Here is a 12,608-nt window from a genome sequence, read left to right as displayed (position 1 = left end):
ATTAAATTGTTATGGTTTCAGCTATCAACCATCCTGAAACTGCTTAATTCAAATATCATGTATTTGATCAGGATGTTTCATTGCAGACTGTCTGGAATGATGTCGTGCAGAAGATGGAATGAATATATATATATAAAAATATACATATAAACATATATATAAACATATATATAAAAAATAGAAGTTGATGCATTTGCTAATATAATATTCTAGAGCTGAATAAATCCCTGATTTTGTGTCATGGCTCTCAGCTTCATAGTCAGGCTTTGGGGGAGCGGAAGGCAGGGGCACAGAAAAGTTATTTTCTTCAAGAGAAATTACATTTATCATGCAAAAATCCTTTATTTTAGTTAATAGAAAATTTAAGTATACTAGCCTGGTAGTCTTTGGAAATGAAGTATAATTAAACATTAAGAAACTATAAGCAGCATTTTATATGATTCATTTAATTATTTGTATATCTGAACCTATGATGTTCCTTCTGTGTACAGCTTTTAGATATAATTGTAGTGTTACAAAGCACAGGAATGTTCTCTTACTCCACTACTGCTTGAAGAGGGGCATTGTAATCCTTCCCCACAACTCAGTATCCTTACAGTACAGGGAGTTTCTGTAGCATTTCTATAGACATTTTATTGTGACTTAGTGATGATCTCTCTTTTGTGTGTATGTGTAAGCCATATCTTCAGTTCATTTAAATTAATATGAAATGGCGGTATTTCCATTTCCAGAAGGTATCGTGGGAGAAGGAAAGAGATCGTGTGTTACAGGTTGTATTCCAGATACCGATACCTGCTCGCTGAACTGTTCAGAGACATGCTGCTAGGCTCTGTTTCAGAAGCACTTAATCTTTCCCACTTAAAAATCTTTCCAGAACGTTTTTTGAAACCTTCATGGCAAAATTTTAAAGTTGTCCAGTTCTCTTATTGATTGGCTAATACTTAGCAGTTCACTTCTCTCTGCTGTAGAAAGCTAACAACTTTTAAGGAGCCCACAGTTTCTCTACCTCCATAATGGCTTACTATACATCGCACAGCTGTTACCTTACTGAATGTTTACTCATGTTACACAGGGTACAAGAGATCCACTGTTTTTGACTGGTGTGACATTCCCACCGGAATACCCCATCTATGAGGAGACTAAAATAAAACTAACAGTCTATGATGTCAAAGATAAATCTCAAGACACGGTAAGTGCTTTGCTTTGTTTCTTGCATATCTCTTACTGAGGATTAAGTTTCTTCCCATATTGTTCTTTTGCTTTCTTTAGCAAGTTTGCAAATAGGGAAAATAGGTTTATGTAGATTTGGTTTTGCTCTTCTCTTATACGTAAAATGTATTTTTTTAAATTGTTATATTAGAGAATAGAGAACCGTGCACTTAAGATGGACCCTTTGCTATTGTTTAATTGTGTACGTGAATCAGCACAGGTGTTCCTGGCAAATAAAAGATTACTCTTGTGTGCTTTTTGGTGCAGAGAACATACAGAATAGACTAGAGATAACACCACTGTGAATAATTTTTTAGAAGTATGTTTCTGATAAAACTTTACTTATACGCCCAAACCAGAATGATAATAGAGCCTGTAACCTGATGTTTCAGGGAGATAATAGTTTTATTTTAATCTCTTGTGAAGTGATACCCGCAGCTTGCCTGCAGCTGCTGCTATTATTGATTTGTAAGGGTCCAAAATCTTCTGTGTCACTGCTAAAGATGAATGATTTGGGGTTCCAATTTTGTACATTTTTGGTTACACTGTAAGCTTCTGAGGCTGAGAAAGAGTTACTCACTTGAGATGATATATGGAGGTCAGTGGGACTGAGTGATTTAACTGCCAAATATGGACCTTGAGTGCCATTTTCTGTGCTCCAGGTGATCTAAGACAGCCTTACAGAGCTAGAAGATATCATAGGACCTATGGGAGATATGTGTTTTTCTTCTGTGGCAGCAGTAGTCCAGCTGATAGTTTTCTCTTGGGCATCAAAAATGGCCCTTGACACTTGTATTTGATTAGCTGAATTGCTCTTTACATATCTGAAATTGGCCCCCAATATGATTAAAGGCAATGCAAGTTCATGCCATGACTGTGTATGTGTTCATTACCCATGAGAAGGGAATTGAAGTAATAACTTACAACTTGAGACTTTCTTTAAACTGCTTACATAGGTAGTGATGTGTTTAGTCGACTTCTAATTTTTTTCAGGTAGAAAATAATGGATATGTTTGTGTAAATTTTGGACCTTTGGGAGCAAATAGGTTGGATCTGTCTCCTCACTGCGCTTTTTAGTGGGAATGTGTGGAATACTTCAGACATAGAATCTGGATTTCTTTCAGTTTATAGACTAAGGTATTTTTTTCTGTTTAAGAATAATTGGGGAATAGGCACATTTTCATAATGTGTATGTTTTAATGTTTGGTTATGGTTTAGACTACAGATGCTTAAAATGGGATCTGCTGTTTATTCAATTGAGTTGTCACCTGTGGACAGATACAGGAATTGAGTGAAAGGAGTTTGGCTTTGTCCCTTCCCTTCTAGTTTCTGTTGTGATTGACAGATGATGGAAAATAATATCCTGTCTGTAAGCAAAAAAGAAAAGTGGACTTGATTCATAGAGCTATCCCTGTACTACTACTCTTCTAGTTGCAGACCTCTTGTACAGACGAGCTTGCCTAGAACATTAATATAATTTGATATGTTTTTGCAAACTTTTATGAACTTTTTATAACTGTTCCTTACAGTTGTAGTGTAGATTCTCTCCCAGAGAATCTCATAAGTCACAAGAAAGAATAGTTTTCTCTTTTCTCATAGCAGTTATGTAGTTCCTGTGTAAAACAGTCTAGATTCATAGTTTATAATACCTTTTTGTAGGGGAAAATGTTAATCCCATCTCTGGTTTACATATATTAAGCCTCTTTTAATACTCAGCTGTTTTAAAACTTGATGTAGGTAAGAAAAAATTCAGTAAGTTTTAAGATTTAAATCGAAGTAGACTGCAGCATGTGGGAATGACTGGTTGTGACTTCATCTGTGGCAATATTTGGACTTCTGTTTATGTCTTAGAATATCAGTGATGATAAAACTAGTGGCTTGACTTTCTTCCCTATATATGGAATCCATTGCACTTTTCTGTTAATTCAGGTGACTTTTTTGAGCCTGGAGGTGTATATAGATTCATAAAAGTCAGGTTTAAATGAGCTATAGCTCAAGGCCATTACCAGCATAGCTGCAGCTGCACAAACCTTAATGTTTGCTTCATGACCCAAGAAGTAGGATGTGTCCCTTTGGCATTAAGCCTGTTCCAAGTGCTGTGGCTTCACAGGTCTGATTATCCAGGCTACAATAAAGCTGGCTGGCTTGGTCCTCAAAAACTGCTGCCACAGCTTATGGCTGCAGCATGTAGCCCCACCATTCCTCCAGACAGACACTTGGGGGTGAAGGGAATCCAAGGCTATTAGGTGTGCTCTGTTCTTCTAGGCTGTGCTTCCAGACCAGTCACCAGCTCATACAAGTGAGCACTTACGGCAGAATAAACCTTGGATCTGGCTGCAAAATATTTTGCAGAAGTTGGGGAAAAAGCTACAGTAGTAAGAATTCCCACAACATCAGGGCTATACTACTCACGGTTACTTCAGTTAACCAGTTCAAAGTAGCTAATGTGCCTTACCACAAATACATACTTATTATTTTCTTATTTCTCTTGTAATTAAAATGAAACTGAAGGAGGTTAATTCTGTGCATCAATTGACCTCAGCAGGATTTTACTGCCACAAATAAAAGACTAGAGGAGGCAATGAAAGGGGCGGTGGGTACCTCACAGCGTAAAGCATTTTCTTGGTGGTTTTTTTTTTGCCTAAACCTGCCTCTGTCAATACAAGAGAATTAGGTCTCATTTTCAAATCCACTGGATTTTTTAGAAAAAATAGTTAGATACTGCTCAGTTTTTGCACACAGGTCATAATGCTAAAGTGAAAGGGGATGCTCTCCCGTGAGAAACAGCCAGAATATTTTTGGCACTACTGAAATGCTACTTGTGCTGCCCCCTTAAAAAAGGATTAAAAATAACCTTGCAATGCTTGCATTCATGTACCAGCAAGCAGATAGTTAACTTTGCTCTTGCCTGTTATTTAACTTACATTATATAAGAAGTGCAGGTTAATTATATTAAAGTACTGTGCAGCTGGTATCGCGTTCGCTGTGCTTGATACACTGAACGTTCTAACCGCACTTTTCACTTTTTATGCATGTCTGTCTGATGTTGATCATAATTATATCTTGGCTGTGTCAGGCTTTCTGTAATTGAGGCTTTTTAATATAATGAAACACAATTTTTTTTGTTTGTTTTGGCTAGTCTTCCTAAGTTAGGATGATTGGTTCCTGTGAGTTTTCATGTAAATAGAAACTTTTAATAAAGACTATATGCCATTCCTACTTTACTTTGATATAGTTGGAATTAAGAAGTTAATAGTGTGGTTATGAAATATAATTTAAATATATCCAGTGAAGCCATGCATACAAAGCAGTGAGTAATGCATATTCTGAAAAATGTACAGCGACATCTGTTTCTACATCACAAAGGTTTTCTCCCCACGTTGCCATGAGCAAATCTTTGTTTCACTGACTTGAGCTGCACTGTCTTTAAGATTTTAAATAGTTGGGGTTTGTCCTAATGCGGGGGCTACAATTAAGTCATTGTCCAAAAAAATTGAATTAGAGGCTCATATGCTGTTACAATATTACCTCTGTACCACTTTTGCACAGGTACACTATGTTTATCTTTCCTATAAGCAAGCAGGTTTGCCCATTTCTAGCTGAAGCCAGATTAATTCTTTTAGAAAATACTGCTTGGCACAAGTCACGTAGCACTGCCACGTGACAGACCCACAGAAAATACAAAATAGAAGAATCTGCGTTACCTTAAGAGGAGGGAATGCCTAGTGACTAATTTGGGAGGCAGCAGTCTTTCTGTTCTGTGTTTAGAATACACATACTTGTGTCCCGCAACAAGCGTTGTGAACTTCATTGTGTAGAACAGCGTGACTGTATTTTTAGGCAGGTACTGCAACATTTACCCGTGGTGAAGGCTTTTGTTTCCTTGTTTCCAAGATCGGTTCTTCTGTTGCTGCATCTACATCTGATTTGCGTTCATTTAATGCAGTTACAACTACAGCTTAAATTCTTACTACACCAACTTTTCTATCTTTAAAGTGGGTTTGAAAATGTTTGCGTCTTGTATGATGCGATTGTGTTTGTTTTAATGCAACAAGATCTTGAGGCAAACACTGTTGTAATGTTCTGATATGACGTGTATGAGTCGGACCACCTCCTTTTTTTCCACTCATGGAGAAGTGCTGGAGGCAGAGGATGGGAGCAACTTTCTGTATCTGGTGACAACTTCCTGTATCTGGTCTCTACGTCACGTCTTCCCAGATCCTCCTTACTTTTAGGAGGAGATGGAAACCAGGAAGCTTGAGAAGAAGTTTCGACAGCAAAGACTTTGTATACCAACTAGGGTTAGAGACTTAATGGATGCTTTTTCTGTTTATCTTAATGACCACCAGGTAGATATAATCTCCTTTGGATGGACATAACTACTAGAATTCACATGTGGTATTGAAGATATAAACAACCACTCTAATGCTGTCTCCTGAGAGCAAGGAGAAACTGGACATATACAAGGCAGTTGGAATGTTGCACATTCTACAGTCTGGCCTTGCATTTGTTACTTCCCAAATTTTCTCTTAATCACTGAGAATAAAGTTAGATTAATTTGATAATTTTAAGAGTAGTAGGCATAGAAGTGCAGTTTTGGATGTGGAAACATATATTATAAAGGGACAATTTCACATTATTTAGGCTTCAAATTACATGTCTTTTAACTGTTGAGGTTTGAATTTTCTATTATACTTGCTCACTATGAATGAAAATTTGCAAAAGGGTTTTTTTTGTGTGTGTTTCTTGATATTGCAAGTATCCCTGATAAAATTGAATCACAGTGGGGTGAGTGGGAAATGAAGACTGTCTGTCACTAAAGAGGCGTTTTGAGTTCAGCTGTGAAGCCAAATCTGAAGTGACAGCATTCTGTGTTCCCTCGTGGGCATCGATCTGTATCGCAGAACCACCACGCAGTTTAGCGTGGTTTGCCATCTCTGCTGGAGGCCCATGGCTTGAATATTAGGAACGCTGCAGAGCAGCATGTGAAATGCATTAGCAGAGATGAATGTGAAAGCTTCCACATCACCTACCTGCACTCTGCCTGTACCGGTGTGCTTGTAGTCCCTTGCTCTTGTGAACACTAAAACTGCTGAAGCTGTTTTAATTTTTCTTTAAAACTTGAAGCGGTGTTGAAAATGCTCTACTTTGTTTAAAGAAAAAGAACTTCAAATTCTTTTTTTTTTTTCTTCTTCCTCAGTTCTGTTCACTGTTGTCTTTGCAGGATTTGTAGAAAAATATTGCCTTAGATTAGAAACTCTTAGTATCTCATTCTTCCTGTATAGAGCAGTACTGTACAGTAGTGCAGTCCTACCCAGAGAAATACTTGCACTAAAGGTTTAGATATTCATGTTTTTTTTCAAAATCATGTAATTTCTTTTCACAAATATATACCTGATCATAGATTGAGTTTTCCTTTTGTGTCAAACTATATTCTTACTAAATGGCATTATTAGAGGTATTGGCGGGGGGGTAGAGTGGTTTTTGTTCTTCTGGGCATGTGCATGTGGAATCCACCAAAGGCATTATTGTCAGTCTTTCAGTATTTTGTTCTAAAGTCTGGATGCATAAAGGGAAATTCAAACTGCTGACTATGGTTTGGGTTTAGATTGAAATAAGCGTCTTTCTTTGAAGTGGCTGAGGGTATAAGAAGGATTTGTCTATCTTGGTGGATCTATAAGAGAACTGGGGATAAGTGTCAAGATGAGGGAAGTTACAGGTGTGGACTTAAAGCCCATTTGTTGCCTTACTGCTCTTTGTGCCTGGCCCTTAAAAATTCAATGGGAGGATTTGGCTTTGCCAAAATCTTTCTCCTTTTGAAAGCATCCTACTTTTCTTCCTACTTTTTCTTCTATTTTTTTTTATTTTTTTCCCCCCGAATCGAGGCAAACTCCGCCCTATTGTTGCATCTTCAGGGAAAGTTGCAATCTAGTGTTTGTTCATTTTCCAATTTCTTTTCTTCTCTACCTGATGTCAGTCAAATGCTACTGCTGCCTCACATCAGGCAAAGGTTTGCTGTGAGAGCTGACCCTTTGGAAAACTGTTGTAAACGACACAGTGATGAGACTAATTATTGTATTATGTAAAAATGTAAAGGGTTCCCTTGGAAATTTCTTAGAAATAAGGGAACCCAACGGTAAACGATAACATATTTTCTGTAGATTTTATTTTAACCAGCTAAGGATTTCAGTGTCATAGGCAAGATTGTTACAGTCTCTGTAGCACTGTCCAGAAAGCTTGCAAATGTATCATTCTTCCATGAATACTTAGTATATGTGTATTCATAGATATCCTTCTTTGCTCTGTCTCTCACTAGACCAGCGCAGAGCACTTCAGAGTAGCCGAACAAATCCAAGGTGGTTATTGCACTGCCCTATCGCTTCTAATGATGACTTTTAGGGACCAAGGGGCACGTGCCCGGTATAGAAGGCCAGCATGCTTTCCTCTGAAATATGCACGCTGCAGTGCATGGAGGAAGAAGAGCGTAGCACAATGTTTCTTTAGTCAGAGTGGAGCAACCTGGCTGTGAAAACATAACCGCAGGCTGAAGAATATGCTTCTGCCCTTTCGAAGGGTTGATCTGCTTTGCCTCGCAGTGCCTCTGACCCAGGCGCCTCCTGGACAAGGCACTGGGGGAGCAGCTCCTCAGGAGGGGTGGCTGGTGCTCCCAGCAGGCCGGGTACCGCAGCCCTCATGGGCAGCCCAGGCACTGCGAGCGTGAAGGATTCCCTTGTACTAAATGCAGCAACACGGGAATGTTTGAATGACTCAGAGGATAAGATTTGTCTGTTCCTATTGGTGACTTCCCTTTTTTTTTTTTTTTGTCAGGTGAATGATCAGTTAGTCCCATCACACCAGCACTAACCCCAAAATGCACAAAAGGGGAACTGACATTCGAGAAAATAGTGATGTGTTTGCCTTTAGCTGTAGCTACTTATAATGATTACACACACAACAGTTGACATGTTTATGTGCAGTTGAGGGGTAATTGATAAATGAGAGGTGCTTCCTGCAGGTGAAAAAAAAAAAAAAGCAGAAGACTTAAGATGATGGTTTTTTCAGCATGGAAAGCTCCATTTTTGCCTATTGGACTCGTTTTTGGTAGTTTCTTTACCTGGAAAATAATCCCCCAAATGGGTGCCTCTCTTGTTGATGTAGAAGCACTTCTAACTTTAAGTGGTTATATTGAGCTCCTTGAAAAATCACATCTGTGAACTACTTCCGTTTCATTTTTCATGTTTTGTGTGCTTTTGTCAAATAAGGCTTTGGAATACTCTTTCTACTACAAGTAATTGTCTTTATACTACAGCAAAAATGTTCATGCCTCCTTTATTTGCAGCCAAAAATGTACATTAATAGGAATTAATTAACATGTAGAAACTGTATTAAGTATTGGAAAAAAAGAAAAATAAATGTTTATAGTGTAGCTTCTGCCTCTTAACCTTCACTAAGGAATTTTCATTTTTCTCAAAGCCCAGTTCAGTACTAATGGAAATAATTTGGTGACTTCCTGAAGTGATTATGATTTATATTTTATAATATTTGTTACCTTAATTTTTTAGCATGTTGAAAATATCTGTTCTCATATTCTCAACCATCTTCTTTCATAGAAAGGCACTTTAAATATGTTGATTTAAAATAGAAGGTACAGTATATTTAGAATCTAGTCCTTCAGTGGCAGAAATATTTCTGCATAATAGTTAATATATTTAGGTGCAATAAGGTTTGAAAGGATGAAAAGAAACATGTATAGAGCAGTGGTAAGTCTGCTCTTGCTTTTGTGTTATGGAGGCAGGTACTTAAAAAAAAAATCAGTTTAGAAACAGATTTTTTCTTAAAGTTTTGGGGGTGTATTCTGGGAAATTGAAAACAGAACAAATTCAATCTATTAGAAGAGATTTTTCTCCCTCCACCATGTGTCTCACAAAAGTGTCCTTCACAGTTACGGATATGTTTCTTCCAGTAAATGTTTGCATTTGAAATTTTGTACTTGTAAAGTGGAGCAAATAATTCTATTTAAAAATCAAGTAAGAATCAAATGCATTGGACGTAATGAGAGACTTTCTATTCTTGAACAAGTTTTTGTTAGAAGAGCATAGTAAATTGCTCTCAGAGTAAACTAGTTAAATGTTTTGTATTATGCTGTATTTTAAATATTTGATGAATAAACATGAAAGGCTTGTGTAATCATTTAGGAATTCTAATGCCGTTAGAAATGCATGTATCATTGAATTTTACAGTAATCAAAGCCTCTTTATGTAATCATTATGCAGTATATTACAGAAACAAATTCCCATGTGGCTGAAATTCTCCATGCTTGGCTTTCTTCATGCCAGAAATGAGGATTTTGTTTTGATCTGTTCTTTGTTTTGTCCTGCTCACCATGGCTTGCGTGATCATAAAGGGAGGGGGAAAAACCTGCTTTCTAACATGCAAGTTTTAAAGAAACTGCAGCTTGCGTAGCAATGGCTGGGAAGCCAGGAGAATGAAGGACAAATATAATCTGTAGTGTGGTCAACAATTGGTGCATTTGGTTCTCTCAAAATCTCAACCGCATCAATGTGAACGACATTACGAACGTCAACAACTGAACTCAAGGTTTTGGTGTACAAAGCAGTTACCATATTGAACAGATGATCAGCTGCTTTGTAGTGCTACGGCACTTTGTGGTATATGAGAGAGATTTCCTTTCACTGAGGAGTAAACTGACTTCTCTCACCTTGAATTCATTATTTATTGATGAGATCATGGATCATTACCAAAGAGTCACTGGCTCAGTGACAGTAGGTATGATTATATTTAGTCTTGTTTGTGCTTTTTTCAGCATTCTGGGGTGTTGAGAATTTGGTGTTGGGTTGTTGGTGGTGGTTTTTTTTTTTTTTTTTCCCCTGGAGTTCTTTTCATCACAGTCATAGTATTTTAAAAGCAAGAATAGTTGAAGATTTTTATAGTACCATGCAGCTGTTGCTGTTTATTCTTGCAGTCTTATTATCCTTTGTCATATATGCAGTCTTACTAATGTGAAATGAAAAAGCTGCAAGTCACAATTATCCAAACCACTTTAATAAGATTTCTTTCTTTTTTTTTTTTTTTTTCCCTTCCAATTCAGAGTAGGGAACACTATGGCTTTCTATTTTATTTATAGTTCCTTCTCCTAGTTTTGGTTTTCTTCCCCAGCTTTCCCTGCAGGCTTCAGCACATTTCAGTAAGGCACAGCATTTAAAACATAACCATTGTAATGGTTCATAGAACTCTCAAGGTAACTTAGTTTAGAGGAAGAACAAAGATACCAATTAGCAAAGACGGTTCTATGAGTTTTGACTGTAAAACTTACACCTGAGCCATCTTCAAGTGAAAATCAGAGGGCTCTCACTGGTGAGAAATTAGAGAATCGCATTTTGTCTACAAGTTGATAGGCAGGTTGTCACATGCACCAAGGAGTAGTGCGTTTGCACCAATTCCAGTGTATGTATTCTTGTGAGAAAAGATGAACATTTTTTTGAGGGTGTGTGTATTACATTGATCTGACTTGATGTGTATAATAATTTCTGGTGGAGGCTGAAGCCTTCTTCCTTTGTGTGTCTCACTAGTGCATACAGTTTTCTACATTGCTCCGGTTTTTGGTTGTACAGTAAAGCTGTGGGATTTGTCACCGTGTTGTTGTTAGGCGAAACAAAGAAAGCCACTGGGTCTCTGTGGAGTAAGAGTAAGAGCGGAGCAAACTACCTTATCTTTCCTGGATCTATTAGCACAAAATAATGGAGGTGTTACTCTCTAGCAAGCTTATGTCTCTGCTACTTCCACCAAAATCTGGGAGCAGGACCAGCAGCAGCATTGGATTGCAGCTCTGCAGTTTTATGTTCCCTCCTTTACCCTTCAGAAGTTTTACTGGGAGCGTCAGAATCGGTCAAGAGTACTAAACTTTCCTCTGTATGCGTTGAGAGATAAAAGCTAATACCTTTGATTGCAAAACACCTGCACTATGAGCAGTTGTATGGATCTGTTTTGTCTTAAAATGCAGCTTCATAAGTTTGGGTTGGGAGAAAACCACTTCTCTGTTGGGATTACTTCAGACAGGATTGTCTGCTTCCTGACAGAAAATCTGTGTCATGTGGGACAAATGTGATTTATTTCCTGTAGAAGGTAGCAGTCAGTATGTCTTTGAGATGCTTGGAAGGTGTGGATTTCGACACACAGCTGCCTTAGTGAAATCGAGCATGGAGGTCCTTGATTTGTTATAGCTATAGATTCTCACTGCCTCCGTTCCTGGGGAATAGCTTGGCAGCTTTTCAAAAAGAAGTAATTGCAAGGCTCTCGCTCAAGAAATTATCTCTGAATGTGGAAGCTCTGGACAGTTACTGCCCAATTATTGCTACCCTGTTCTGAAATAACATCACCCCTGTGACAAAGAAGTTTCTGAATAATTAACTGTGCCCAAATGGCTTTCAGGCTTGGCTGTGACAGAAGAAAGACTGCCCTTGCAGTATAAATTCAAGCATAGGTGCGTACACCCTGTTCCATTGAGAGGCTTCCTGAAAGACTTTTTCTATGTATGTATAATACTGTGTGAGACTTGTGTCTGGAGTTTCATTGCCCATTAAGACAACCTTGGCCTTATCAGTTAGCGATCCCCGCCTGGTGGATAAATCTATCTTGATTTAGAATAAGCCTTGGTACAGAGTATTTTGTAGTAGTATAGTTGTAGATTCCCTTCCCCTTCCCCTTTCTTAGAGTGTTCCTCAGGTTAGTGGCTCATTGGCCCCAAGAACAGGCTCCTGTAGGAAGGACCGGAGGGCTCAAAGTTTTCACTTCTGTTTTCAGACATGTGAAAGATCATAATCATCAGCGGTACATTTGGAATATAGACAACAAAAAGCCTGTTAATTCCAGTTGTGTTAAACTCCCCAGGAATAGGATAGTGGCATTTCTAGCATCTATCTTAAATGATCCCCCAAAACCCATGAGCTATCTGTTGAAGGAGTTAGACAGTGACAAGAAGTGAAGGGACATAATCTAATTTGAAAAAGCAAACTCTTATTTGCCTTGGTTGTCATTTGTTTCCCCTTCCTCCTGCTGGTTCACTCTTTTCCAGGTTGGCAATTTGGTTTTCTCTTAGGTGTGCAGCCTGTTTTGTATGACTGAGATGGACGATGCTGTTTTCTTAGTGTTTCTGAAACTCTTAGACGAAGCTGTTTCTACACTTACCTGATTTTATCTTTTCCTGCCTTTAGTTAGACATACTGGACATATTCATTGAAATACTACTGAATATGAGTAACCTGTCCTTTACATAGGAAAAACTGGAAATTCAGGTTATTTACACAAAGTAGTTCATACCTCTTATGATCTGAACACTTAGCTAAAGTAACATAAAATATTCTGGATTGTCAGTCTCCTTT

General features: G+C 38.0%; 1 protein-coding gene across 6 annotated transcripts in view; it reads left to right on the top strand.

Moving 5' to 3' along the window:
• The window catches only part of INPP4B (inositol polyphosphate-4-phosphatase type II B), a 338,027-nt gene that overhangs the window by 163,892 nt on the left and 161,527 nt on the right, over positions 1 to 12,608 (top strand). For all 6 annotated transcript variants that reach the window (XM_064450242.1, XM_064450240.1, XM_064450243.1 and 3 more), the window contains one exon: positions 1,073 to 1,189. In XM_064450242.1, coding sequence (XP_064306312.1) covers positions 1,073 to 1,189 — 117 coding nt within the window. The remainder of the gene's footprint in view (positions 1 to 1,072; positions 1,190 to 12,608) is intronic.

Source organism: Phalacrocorax carbo, chromosome 4, assembly GCF_963921805.1.
Source record: "Phalacrocorax carbo chromosome 4, bPhaCar2.1, whole genome shotgun sequence".
Classification (NCBI taxonomy): domain Eukaryota; kingdom Metazoa; phylum Chordata; class Aves; order Suliformes; family Phalacrocoracidae; genus Phalacrocorax; species Phalacrocorax carbo.
The sequence above is the reverse complement of the archived record's forward strand: the minus strand, read 5'-3'. Positions and strand labels throughout refer to the sequence as shown.